Source organism: Natator depressus, chromosome 2 (genome assembly GCF_965152275.1).
Source record: "Natator depressus isolate rNatDep1 chromosome 2, rNatDep2.hap1, whole genome shotgun sequence".
Taxonomy (NCBI): Eukaryota; Metazoa; Chordata; order Testudines; family Cheloniidae; genus Natator; species Natator depressus.
Window position 1 is genome coordinate 94998594 of NC_134235.1, and position 12841 is coordinate 95011434.

At 39.8% G+C, this 12841-nt stretch overlaps 1 protein-coding gene across 1 annotated transcript in view; it reads right to left on the reverse strand.

Annotated features, from left to right (window-relative positions):
- Positions 1–12841, reverse strand: part of RTTN (rotatin) — a 151885-nt gene that overhangs the window by 98927 nt on the left and 40117 nt on the right. The window contains exons 17-20 of the mRNA XM_074944710.1: positions 12356–12495; positions 11808–11979; positions 8062–8161; positions 3200–3288 (exon numbers count right to left, since the gene is read on the reverse strand). Coding sequence (XP_074800811.1) covers positions 3200–3288; positions 8062–8161; positions 11808–11979; positions 12356–12495 — 501 coding nt within the window. The remainder of the gene's footprint in view (positions 1–3199; positions 3289–8061; positions 8162–11807; positions 11980–12355; positions 12496–12841) is intronic.

Sequence of the window (12841 nt, forward strand, 5' to 3'; positions counted from 1 at the left end):
GCCTATTAAGGGGTTTCTACTCTGATATTCTTTAACAAAAATTCTGCTTGTTTGCATCAGTACTATAGTGTTAACTATAGACAATTCTCTAAGTCAAAAGGATTTTCTTATCTTAGTATTATGTATGTTAAACAAAAACATAATATCATGCTAAAATAAAACTGGCAAAATAGAGCTGTGGGAATTAAACCTCTTCTGCAGCAATAGCCTTGAGTAGATCTCACATTCAAGCTATCAGAATCTGGCGATAGAACTCCTTAATGTGACTGAGGTAAGATACCTTTTCCAGTGTCAATATTTAAAAACATTTCTTCATAAACTTAAAATTAAAACTTCTGTAAAGTTAACAAGTGTTTTGTGGTCTTCAGACTCCTAAGGGAATTCTACACCAAAAAATTAAAAATTCAGCAAAATTTGCCCATTCCCAGCTTCTTGCAAACAGAGGCGAGGGACATCATCCCTGCCCATCTGATTAATAGCCACTGATAGACCTATTCTCCATGAACTTATCTAGTTCTTTTTTGAGCCCTGATATAGTCTTGGCCTTCACAACATCCTCTGGCAAGGCATTCCACAGGTTGACTATGTATTGTGTGAAAAAAATACTTCCTTTTGTTTGTTTTAAACCTGATGCCTATTAATTTCATTTCAAACTAGTTCTTGTGTTATTTGAAGGAGTAAATAACACTTTCTTATTTACTTTCTCCACATCAGTCATGATTTTATAGACCTCTATTATAGACTTTCTCCACATCAGTCATGATTTTATAGACCTCTATAGTTGTCTCTTTTCCAAGCTGAAAAGTCCCAGTCTTATTAATTGCTTCTCATATGGAAGCAGTTCCATACCCGTAATCATTTTTGTTGCCCTTTTCTGAATCTTTTCCAATTCCAATATATCTTTTTTAAAATGGGGCAACTACATCTGCACACAGTATTCAAGATGTGGGCGTACCATGGATTTATAACCTGAAGTCTTGAAGTGTATGAGAGCCAGCAGTCAAAGTTAATCCAAGCAAATAGCCTGTGAACAGCCTATTGCCCAAGACGTTTTTACATAAAGCACTCAAACACTTTGAAATAATGAACGATCATGAAATTTTAAGTGTTTTCTAATCAATCACAAACACAAAAAGGCTTGGGCATGTCTGACTGTTTGCTACAAACTCATTCAATTCTATGGGTGACCTTGTCTGCTCAGATTTCCCTGGTGAATGCTCTGTAGGACAGCAGTTTTCAAGCATTCAGGAGGCTGTTTTATTTCTATCTGTATGTTCCTCAATAAACTTTGGACGTTTTACAATGCATATCTACTTCTTATAGATTACACCCTGTTTGAGGACTGGACTTTACGAGTCCAGGATGCAACCTTTAAAGACAATGTTTGTCTTTATGAACCCTTTGAAATCACTTTTTAGTCTTCAACAAGGGAGAGATTAGAGATTTCAATATTTTCGTTAATGACTTGGATAGTGGACTGGGAGCAGGATTATAAAATCTGCACAGGAGACCAAGCTGGGAGGGGTTGCAAGCACTTTGGAGGATATGATTAGAATTCAAAACAACCTAACCAAATTAGAGAATGGGTCTGAAATCAACAAAATGAAATTCAATAAAGACTAGTGCAAATACTACACTTCAGAAGGAAAAATAAAACAAACAACTACAAATGGTGGTAATGACTAGCTAGGTGGTATACTGCTGAAAAGATCTGGGGGCTGATAGTGAATCACAAATTGAATGAGAGTCAGCAATGAGATGCAGTTGTGAAAAAGGCCAACATTCTAGGGTGCATTAACAAAAGCGTTGTTTGTAAGACACGGGAGGTAATTGTCCCACTCTACTCGGCACTGATGAGTCCCCAGATGGAGTACTGTGTCCAATTCTGGGTGCCATGCTTCAGAAAAGATGTGGATAAATTGAAAAGAGTCCAAAGGAGAACAAAAAATATAACAAGTACAGTAACGTTGTCCCAGTTAACGTTATTTTGTTATTAGGTCGCTGACCTATTAGAGAACCTACTCCTTTAAAGTCCTGCAATGTTCCCTTATAACGCTGTTTGGCTCCCCCGCCCACTGCTCTAATCGGGAAGCAGGCAAGCCCCTGCTCCACAGGCGGGAGCGCTGGGCAGGTGGAGCGGAGCAAGCCCCCACCCCTTTCCCCGGCAGGAGGTCCAGGCAGGCGGAGCGGAGCAAGCCCCGTGCCTCCACCCCGCTCCCCGGCAGGAGTGCCAGGCGGGTGGAACAGGGCAAGCCCCAGCGCCCCAACCCCGCTACACCCCTGCCTCAACCAAGCTTCACAATCATCACTGCTGAGTACAGTATTAAATTGTTTGTTTAAAATTATTTAAAACTTATACTTTATATGTATATAATGTCTTTTGTTTGGCGAAATTTTTTTTCCTGGATCCTACCCCCCCTCACCCATTTATATTAATTCTTATGGGGAAATTGGATTTGCTTAACAGCGTTTTGCTTAAAGTTGCATTTTTCAAGAACATCACTAGGACGTTAAGTGAGGAGTTACTGTATTAGAAAACTTGACCTTTGAGAAAAGGTAAAAAAAAAACTCTGCATGTTTAGTCTTGAGAAAAGATGACTGAGGGGGAACCTGATAGCCCTTAACATATCTTAAAACTGTTATTATAAAGAGATCAACTGTTCTTCACGTCCTCTGAATGTAGGACAAGAAGCAATGGGCTAATGTGTAGCAAGGGAGATTTAGTTTAGGTATTAGGAAAAACTAACTAGAAGGGTAACTAAATTGAAGAACATGATTCCAAGGTACCCACTGCTGGAGGTTTTTAAGAACAGATTGGGCAAAATCTGTCAGGAATGGTCTACACTTACTTGGTCCTGCCTCACCAGAGAGGGCTGGACTTAATCTCTTGAAGTCCCTTCCAGACCATTTCTATGATTCTGCGTTAATGGGGATAGCAGATTCTTCCATCGCAATTTTGATAACTATATTAACTATACATATGGATTAAGTTATTAGGGAACCTACCATAAGCAAAAGCCAAGTGAAGAAAGCAAACATACAGCAAGATTACATACTTGGGTTCTTAGATGGTCGTGTTATTAGTGTAATTAATGTACTTAAAGACTGTGCTTAAAAAAAAAAAAAGAGGTAGATATCAAGTTCTACTGCTTTTACCACAACATTTACAAAAAAAACCAACTCATGGTAATATTTTTACCTTGCCATCCCGGTGTACACATTCAGTAAAGTAAACAAATAACTTATCTATCACACCCAGTTTTTTCACAACATCATGCATTTTGGCATCTGTAAGAGAAAAAAGCATTAGCAAAAGCCATTAGTTCCACACCAATTTTATATTTAACTTCCGGTGTGGGAGCACACACCATTTTAATGCTGGTGAGATGTACTAATGTTACATCACTGAATGCCAAAGCCCTCTATTCATGGAATAGGTACAGCACAGGCAATAGCAGTGCAAGCCTCCTCAAAGCCTTTTCAACATGTCTTACACCTATTCTCAAGGGGTGACAAGGAAGTTCGGTTTACACACCCAATCAACACTTGACCTCAGGAATGAGGCTCCCAATGACTATGCCAGTCATGATGGTAGTTGTGGAGATACAGATACCTGCCTACTAAGTGTAAGAGAGACCATGAACTCATTTTCCCTCAGCACCTAGTAGACATCAGAGAATGATTTTTACCATTATTCCTCAAGTGAAAGGAGCTGTATCTCATTGCCAATCTCTTTCATACACCAACCCCTTGGATTATTTTATTAAATACTCTGAATATTGGTTTATTGACAAGGATAAACTCTTTGGTGGAGAGACATTTTGTTATCTGTTTGTACAGTGCCTAATGCCATGAGGCCGAGGTCCATAACAGGAGTTCCTAGAGCTGCCACAATTAAAATAAAAAAATAAATGGAAAGCTAGGTGAAACTCCCACTGACGTTGATGGAACCATGATTTCACCTGGGATATTTACAATGTTTATCATTGCTTAACACACCAGTAAGTTTTTAAACATACTCAAATGAAATTATTTTTCAGTACAATTACCACCATCTACAGCACCTGGCTCAAAAATAAAAACCATAATCAAACACTCAGGAAGCTATTTCAGAGGCTGTTTTTTTGTTTGTTTGTTTTTAAAATGAGAGAGATTCTTCTCTTGGGAATTTAAGATTATTGGGCTGAGCAAAATAGCTGCAGTTTCACCCTGAGTCATGCTTGGTATTTCCTATCTAAAGGTTGAAAACTACAACAGCCAACATGGAATGTATTTCACTGGATGTAAAAGAACTGTATGCATGTATATGACCTACCAAGAAAATGCAAATTTGATATTTGAAATGTCAGTATCTTTTCATTGTAGAAAACTGAGTTAACTCCTACTACTAGGGTTTCTTGCTAGGAGAAAGAAACAGTACTTATCTGTAACTGGAATTTGAATAGATTATGTACAGATCCACTCTTCGAATGCACCTGTGCACTCTACATAAAGCCTGAAGCTCTCTGAGTTCAGACTACTGAGTGCACCTGGACCATGTACTGACCCTGAGAATGTTCCCTTCAACGTTTGCGTGCCTTCACTTAAATTTGTTCTTTAACAAAATTTGTATATTTTCTCCCTGAGCTCCCACAGATTTTTTTTATTTGTGATACCGTCTCCCCAAATCTACTACATTAAAAACAACAGGGAGTCTATAACTTCATTATAAAAGACAGTGTAATCACAGAAGCTAATCTTGATTCTGTGAAAGCCTCTGCCAACTCACAAGTGACATTTCAGCCCCTTTTAATTGCAGGCAGCTTCTTAAGATTAAGCAGAGTGAGGAACATTATCTAGGTGAACTCTAGCCACCATTGACGTCCTGGCCAGCAAAGAACATAAATTCAGAAAGATAGAAGGAACTCCTCATTCAGAGTTTGGTACACATGCTTCCTATACAAGATCAGGCTAATGTAAACTGCTCCTTGTTAGCTGCAATTGAAGCTCTACTGTGCCCAGGCACATCAGTTGAGACCGGTGGTGTGAATGACCCAGTCAGGCTTTTTCACAAAACACTTCTCTTAAATAAAAGCAATAGCTACTTGCCTTCCCTCAACCTCCTCAACATTCTACTAGATTCTTTAAGGGGAGATCTAACTGAACTGAGAGGAAAAGGCAAGTTATAAAAACTTTTGGAAAGCTTATTCCTTATGCTGTCGACTCTGAGTCAGGCACAGCAATTTAGAGTGACAGGTTTCAGAGTAGCAGCCGTGTTAGTCGGTATCCGAAAAAGGAACAGGGGTACTTGTGGCACTTTAGAGACTAACAAATTTATTAGAGCATAAGTTTTCATGGGCTACAGCCCACTTCAGCGGATGCATAGAATGGAACATATAGTAAGAAGATATATGTGTATATATATATACACACACACACATACACACATACAGAGAACATGAAAAGGTTGAAGTAGCCATACCAACTGTCAGAGGCTAATTAAGATGAGCTATTATCAGAAGGAAAAAAACAAAAAACAAACACTTTTGTAGTGATAATCAAGATGATCCATTTAGACAGTTGACAAGAAGGTCTGAGGATACTTAACAAGGAGAAATAGATTCAATACGTGTAATGACCCAGCCACTCCCAGTCTCAATTCAAACCCAAGTTAATGGTATCTAGTTTGCATATTCATTCAAGCTCAGCAGTTTCTCATTGGAGTCTGTTTTTGAAGCTTTTCTGTAGCAAAATTGCCACTTTTAAGTCTGTTACTGAGTGGCCAGAGAGGCTGAAGTGTTCTCCTATGGGTTTTTGAATGTTATGATTCCTAATGTCAGATTTGTGTCCATTTATTCTTTTGTGTAGAGACAGTCCGGTTTGGCCAATGTACATGGCAGAGGGGCATTGCTGGCACATGATAGCATATATTACATTGGTAGATGTGCAGGTGAACGAGCCTCTGATGGCGTGATTAGGTTCTATGATGGTGTCACTTGAATAAACATGTGGACAGAGTTGGCATTGGCCTTTGCTGTAAGGATAGGTTCCTGGGTTAGTGTTTTTGTTGTGTGGTTGCTTCAGGTTGGGGGGCTGTCTGTAAGCGAGGACTGGTCTGTCTCCCAAGATCTGAGAGAGTGAGGGATCATTTTTCAGGATAGGTTGTAGATCTTTGATAATGCACTGGAGAGGTTTTAGTTGGGGGCTGAAGGTGACAGCTAGTGGCGTTCTGTTATTTTCTTTGTTGGGCCTGTCCTGTAGTAGGTGACTTCTGGGTACTCTTCTGTTTTTTCACTTCAGCAGGTGGGTATTGTAGTTTTAAGAATGCTTGATAGAGAGCTTGTAGGCGTTTGTGTCTGTCTGAGGGAACTGAAGCAAATGCGGTTGTATCTACGAGCTTGGCTGTAGACAATGGATAGTGTGGTGTGTCCTGGATGGAAGCTGGAGGCATGTAGGTAAGTAAAGCAGTCAGTAGGTTTCCGGTATAGGGTGGTGTTTATGTGACCATCACTTATTAGCACAGTAGTGTCCAGGAAATGGACGGCTTGTGTGGATTGGTCTAGGCTGAGGTTGATGGTGGGATGGAAATTGTTGAAATCATAGTGGAATTCCTTTTCCATGGGTCCAGATGATGAAGATGTCATCAATGTAGCGCAAGTAGAGTAGGGGCATTAGGGGATGAGAGCTGAGGAAACGTTGTTCTAAGTCAGCCATAAAAATGTTGGCATATTGTGGGGCCATGCGTACCCATAGCAGTGCCACTGACTTGAAAGTATACATTGTCCCCAAATGTGAAATAGTTGTGAGTGAGGACAAAGTCTCACAGGTCAGCCACCAGGTTTGCCGTGACATTATCTGGGATACTGTTCCTAATAGCTTGTAGTCCATCTTTGTGTGGAATGTTGGTGTAGAGAGCTTCTATATCCCTAGTGGCCAGGATGGTGTTTTCTGGAAGATCACCAATGTGAAAATACTTTAACCTCTCTGGCCACTCAGTAAAAGACTTAAGGGTGGCAATTTTGCAACAGAAAAGCTTTAAAAACAGACTCCAACGAGAAACTGCTGAGCTTGATTTAATATGCAAACTAGATACCATTAACTTGGGTTTGAATTGAGACTGGGAGTGGCTGGGTCATTACACATATTGAATCTATTTCCCCATGTTAAGTATCCTCACACCGTCTTGCCAACTGTCTAAATGGGCCATCTTGATTATCACTACAAAGGGTTTTTTTTTCCTTCTCCTGCTGATAATAGCACATCTTAATTAATTAGCCTCTTACAGTTGGTATGGCTACTTCCACCTTTTCATGTTCTCATATATTTTCTTACTATATGTTCCATTCTACGCATCCGATGAAGTGGGCTGTAGCCCACGAAAGCTTATGCTCAAATAGATTTGTTAATGTAGAGTGAGTTAGCCAAGCCTCAAGACCATTTCAGTAAGAGAAGACTCTACTGTTCCAGTGAGTGCTCGTGTTTTCAAGTGTAACTTAATCAAGTTAAAGACTGACCTCGCCCACTTGAAGAAAATACTGCAGTCTACAAAATAGACTCCATAATCTAAAAAGTGACAGTCTCAGCCAAGAATGGGATAACACTAAAAAAACCCTACTCTTTGGTAAAGAGAATGGTCTCTTCCATGCAAGCAGAAATAACTAGCATGGAAATGCAGGAATTTTGCAGTGTCATTATCTCTAATAAACAAGAATAAATTAGGTGATAAAGTTTGAGAAAAAAAAAGGAAGGAAAAGACATGTTGACTGGGTCAATCTAAAAAGCCCTATTTTAAATCCCAACCATTAGGTTTACCGTAACTTTGCAGAATTATACGTGCCCTCTGACCCAGGTAGAGCCATTCTTTTTTCCCCCGATGGGAGAATAAAATCTACATCCCTCATTCTCAAGCATAACAAGAGCAGGCAAGTAAATTTTGAACTTGGGCTGCGAAATTTTCATGACAGTTTTGCAATATTGGTCTGATAATATAAGGGGAAGTTACGTAGTTAAATTTTGAAAATAGCATTTCAAAAAGAAAACCAGCTCACCAGCACATGAATCAATATTTCCAGAACACTTTACCTTGCATAATTATAGCTAGCTGCTCTGCTGCAGACTTTCTCAAAACTAGGTCAATGGTGTCAGAAGTAAGAATACCATACAGTTTTTCCACTGCCTCATCCTATTAAAACAAAACTGTATTTAGAAATACATTACAATATATGTCTCTTAGTTAAACAGGAAAACTAGCCCTCTTATTCCCTCAAAGTGTAGGACATATAACAAAAGATCTAAATAAAATGTGACTAGGATCCATTCTAAAAATCCTTACAAGCAGCATATATATATTCACTCAGAACTGATCATGGTCTGATTTACTGAGCTTCTACTTTTCTACTTCTACTATTTACTGTTCTTGGGGAACAAAAAATTAACAATTTCCAGAATGTAGCAATTGGAAACAACAACAACGTATCATGCCCATTGGTTTTTAAAGTATGCAAAAACAGACATTTCAAAAAAGTATTTATATTCTGTCATAAACATAAAGGGAAGGGTAACCACCTTTCTGTATACAGTGCTCTAAAATCCCTCCTGGCCAGAGGTAAAGTCCTTTTACCTGTAAAGGGTTAAGAAGCTCGGGTAACCTGGCTGGCACCTGACCCAAAATGACCAATGAGGGGACGAGATACTTTCAAATCTGGAGGGGGGCAGGAAAGCCTTTTGTCTGTCTGTGTGATACCTTTGCCAAGAACAGATCAAGGATGTAAGCCCTCCAACTCCTGTAAAGTTAGTAAGTAATCTAGCTAGAAAATGCGTTAGGTTTTCTTTGTTTCGGCTTGTGAAATTTGCTGTGCTGGAGGAAATGTGTATTCTTGTTTTTGTGTCTTTTTGTAACTTAAGTTTTTGCCAAAAGGGATTCTCTATGTTTTGAATCTGACTGCCTGTAAGATTATCTTCCATTCTGATCTTTACAGAGTTGTTCTCTTATCTTTTTTTCATTCTTCTAATAAAGTTCTGATTTTTAAGACTCTGATTGGGTTTTTTGGGTCTTAAAAATCCAAGGCTGGTTTGTGCTCATCTTGTTTATTCTCAAGCCTCCCCAGGAAAGGGGGTGTAAGGGCTTGGGGGGGATATTTTGGGGAAAATAGGAACTCCAAGTGGTCCTTTCCCTCTTATTTGTCTAAATCACTTGGTGGTGGCAGCATACTGTTCAAGGACAAGGTGAAATTTGTGCCTTGGGAAAGTTTTTAACCTAAGCTGGTAAAAATAAGCTTAGAGGGTCTTTGATGCGGGTCCCCACATCTGTACCCTAGAGTTCAGAGTGTGGAGGGAACCCTGACATATTCATACTCATTTTTCTTGTATAATTAACAAGTGCAGTAATGTACATTATTATTACATGTATATATTCATGATTATGTGACGTAGTTACCTACAATAGCAGGGAATTAGAGTCAATAGTCCTAGATCCTATGTTCACTACATTGACATGTTCACTACTTGACATTTCAATGCAGTATAGTTTTAGCTAAATGCAAAAGACTCTCTCTAAAATGGCTTGTGTTTAGGTCAGCTATTAAGTTCAACATATACAGATAGATTTTAGATCTTACATTTTTTAAAAAAATCAATGGTAAACTGAGTGGCTAGATTATTTTTACGCTGGAGGAAGAATGTCATCTTTCAGAACTCATTTAACATTTTGATTTATTTTATTGGTTGCTATTTGCTTCCATCAGTTTCCTGCAGACCATGAACTTCTAATCTAGAGCCCAACAGCCACAAGTAGGTCCTGGATTTTGTCTTATATTATAGATGTAGGATTTGCTTGTATGGTAAGGAACTGTTTTGCACCTGTCTTATCCTGGATTACAAGCATCTGTTATTTGGGGTTGAGGTTGCACAACATAAGCAGCTGGGATATTAAATGGTTTTCAGCAAGTTTTAACATACAGTAACATGACCAAAAAGGTATATATTTACCTGTTGGTCTCCCAGAAAGCATGAGATGTTCACCTATCTATATCTTCTGCAGCAGATATTGTGCCTACCTAAGGGCCTGCTGTTTTTCCCCTTCCCTTAACCTGTTTACTTGTCTGTCTATCCTTACATTTTCAGCTCTATGGAGCAGAAACTCCTTGAGTGTCTCAAAAGAAGCCAGCACATAGTGGACGCTACTGTATATGATAATCATGCATTCTACGCCAAAGTTACTTTCCATGGGAATTCCTTCCATGATTGTGAGAATGACTGTGAGAACGTGGATCTATGGAATTTTGTTCAACTTGAAGCAAAAACACAGCTAAAGACAAGATGACAGTACGAAGAGAACTCTGACATTTGCTTTGATGTCAGCCTGTATTATTAAAAAATTATAGTAGGAACTACCTAACACTATTACCAAAAGTTACGTGGTTGTTTATGTGTTAATCCCATTTCAATTGTTCATATCTGCATCATAAAATTTTAATCTTTTAGGCTGAGATTATCTAGACAGACTACCCAATGTGAATATTTTTTGGAAACTGAGCAACTGAGCAGCTGTTTGAGTGAAAGGAGAGATTTTTTAAAAGGTACACTTTTCCCATGATTAGAAAAGTCTTGTAATCTTTTGTTTCCCAGCAGCACAAGTGGCCAGAGGCAGACACTTGAAATTTGGCCTGGAAATATTTCACAATGAAAAGTGCCTTTGAGTATTCTAGTAAAAGATAGTTTTGTTAAATCAAAACTATGACCGTTTGAAAAAATGTTCTACTCATGCACAATAGAATTTTAACAAGTGTGATAAGCTATTATAGTGTGCAGCTAAGTACATCCACTTTGCATTTGTGGAGCTAACTTATCTGCACAGGGTAAAATCTAGTGAAGCTGAGTAGTAAGTGAACCCCTGTCTCATTCACCTTGTGATGGGGTGGACTAGGTCCAGAGGCCCCCTGCTGGAGGCCTCATGGCCCTGCCTCACCGTGCCCCAGAAAGCAGAGGAGAAGTACTCCAGGCAGCCTAGAGTAGCTGCAGAGGAAGCAGCCCCTCTGATTGGCTGCTGGACGGCCAATCAGAGGTCACAAGGGCCATACGAAAAGGAGCAGAGACAGAGCAGTCAGTTGCTTCCTGGAGCTGAAAGACAGAGGGCTGGGTTCCTGGCTGGCTTGAAGAGCAACAGGACCACAGACACACAGCTCAGTGTGGGCAGGGCTGAGACAAGGAAGGACTGCCGAAGATCAGAGAAGCTAAGAAGGAGCTCCTGGGTGGCTGCAGGGACCAAGCAAGGACTGAGCCCAGAAACCAGCCAGACCAAGCGAGGGTACCACGATGGGCCCTATTGGTCTGGTTAAAGACTGAGCCTAGGGAGGGCTGCCGAAAAGGACACCCCAATGGAGAGTACTGCGATGGGCCCTGTTAGACTGTTATAGAGGGCAGTGTCTCTGGGGGGAAGCCTTGGTGGAAGACAGTGTGTGAGACTCGGCCAGAGTCATTGAAGACACATCAAAAAAACCACTGGCGGCGGAAGGGGGGGCACTCGCAAAAGGTGGATGCCATCCCATTCCAACAACTAAGAAATGGAAGGCTCACACCGGACCAGAAGGGGGCACTTGTGAGAGGCGACCCCATTACATATCTTATAACATAAAAGCTACTCTTAAAGTTTGTAGGATAGAGGTTCTCTGGCAGTCTTATTTTTAAGGTGCAAGACAATTCAAGGGAAAAGATGACTGCAACCTGCAGAAGGTGAAATAACTGACATGCAGCAGCCTTCTCACATGACATTAATCAGCAGTTCAAAAAGGACAGAATGACAAAATATGCTAAAAAGATATTTTGGTCACCTTAAAAATTGACTCTTTTGTATCATCCAACTTCAGCTCAATAGGTCTTTCCACAATAAACAAGTTAGGAACACTGGAGAAAACACAACCATGCAAAAGAGGGCGCTTCAGGCTGGCCCCTTCTTCATTCATGAGATGGAATGTTAGATGTTTCAGTGCCACAGAACGGACTCTAAGGAAATAAAGTACTAAGGATAATGGTTCTTTTCAGTGGGGCATTTTAGCTCTTTAGATATATATACAGAGTTAGAAAATGTCAGAAAAAACACACTGATAATGTTTAGGATTCATAGATATTAAGGTCAGAAGGGACCATTATGATCATCAAGTCTGACCTCCTGCACAATGCAGGCCGCAGAATCTCACCCACCCACTCCTGCAATAAACCTCTCACCTATGTCTGAGCTATTGAATTAATCATTTACCCACAACATTTCAAATCAGCCCTCACTGTAAATCAAGGGAATAAGTTTTAACAGTTTAGGTTAGACTTGCTAATATCATACATCAATCACATGCTGAAATTATTACAGGACATTACTACTTACAACTGCTTTTTTGAGAAGAGAAGTCGTAGAGCAGCCCTTAATCTAGTAGTTCTAGGGAGAATCCCTTCTCCTTTGTCAGAAGATGTTTCGCTTAGACTCAGGATGCGGGTACCCAGTGTCTCTTCTGTGTCTGCATAACCCTAAAAACATTTAAAAACCTATTCATCAGTTTGCTTAATTAAGAAACAAGCATGTCTACTTTTGACAAAAAACAAAACCATATGAATGGAAACTGTATGTTTTCTAGGTAAGATTATATTGAATTGTACTAATTACTTCAAATGAAACAGTCTTGGAAGTGCACATATAGCAAGCAGCTTATAAGTCCATGCTTCTTCCCTCTAAGCACATCTGGGGAAGGAATTGCCTCACACACTTTCTAATTCAAGTCTAGACAATGAACACCCCAAGAACACCCCAAAGTTGAATTCTCACGACCCAGTGACTTAAAAAGTAGGACGCCACCTACCTTAAAACAATAGAAGG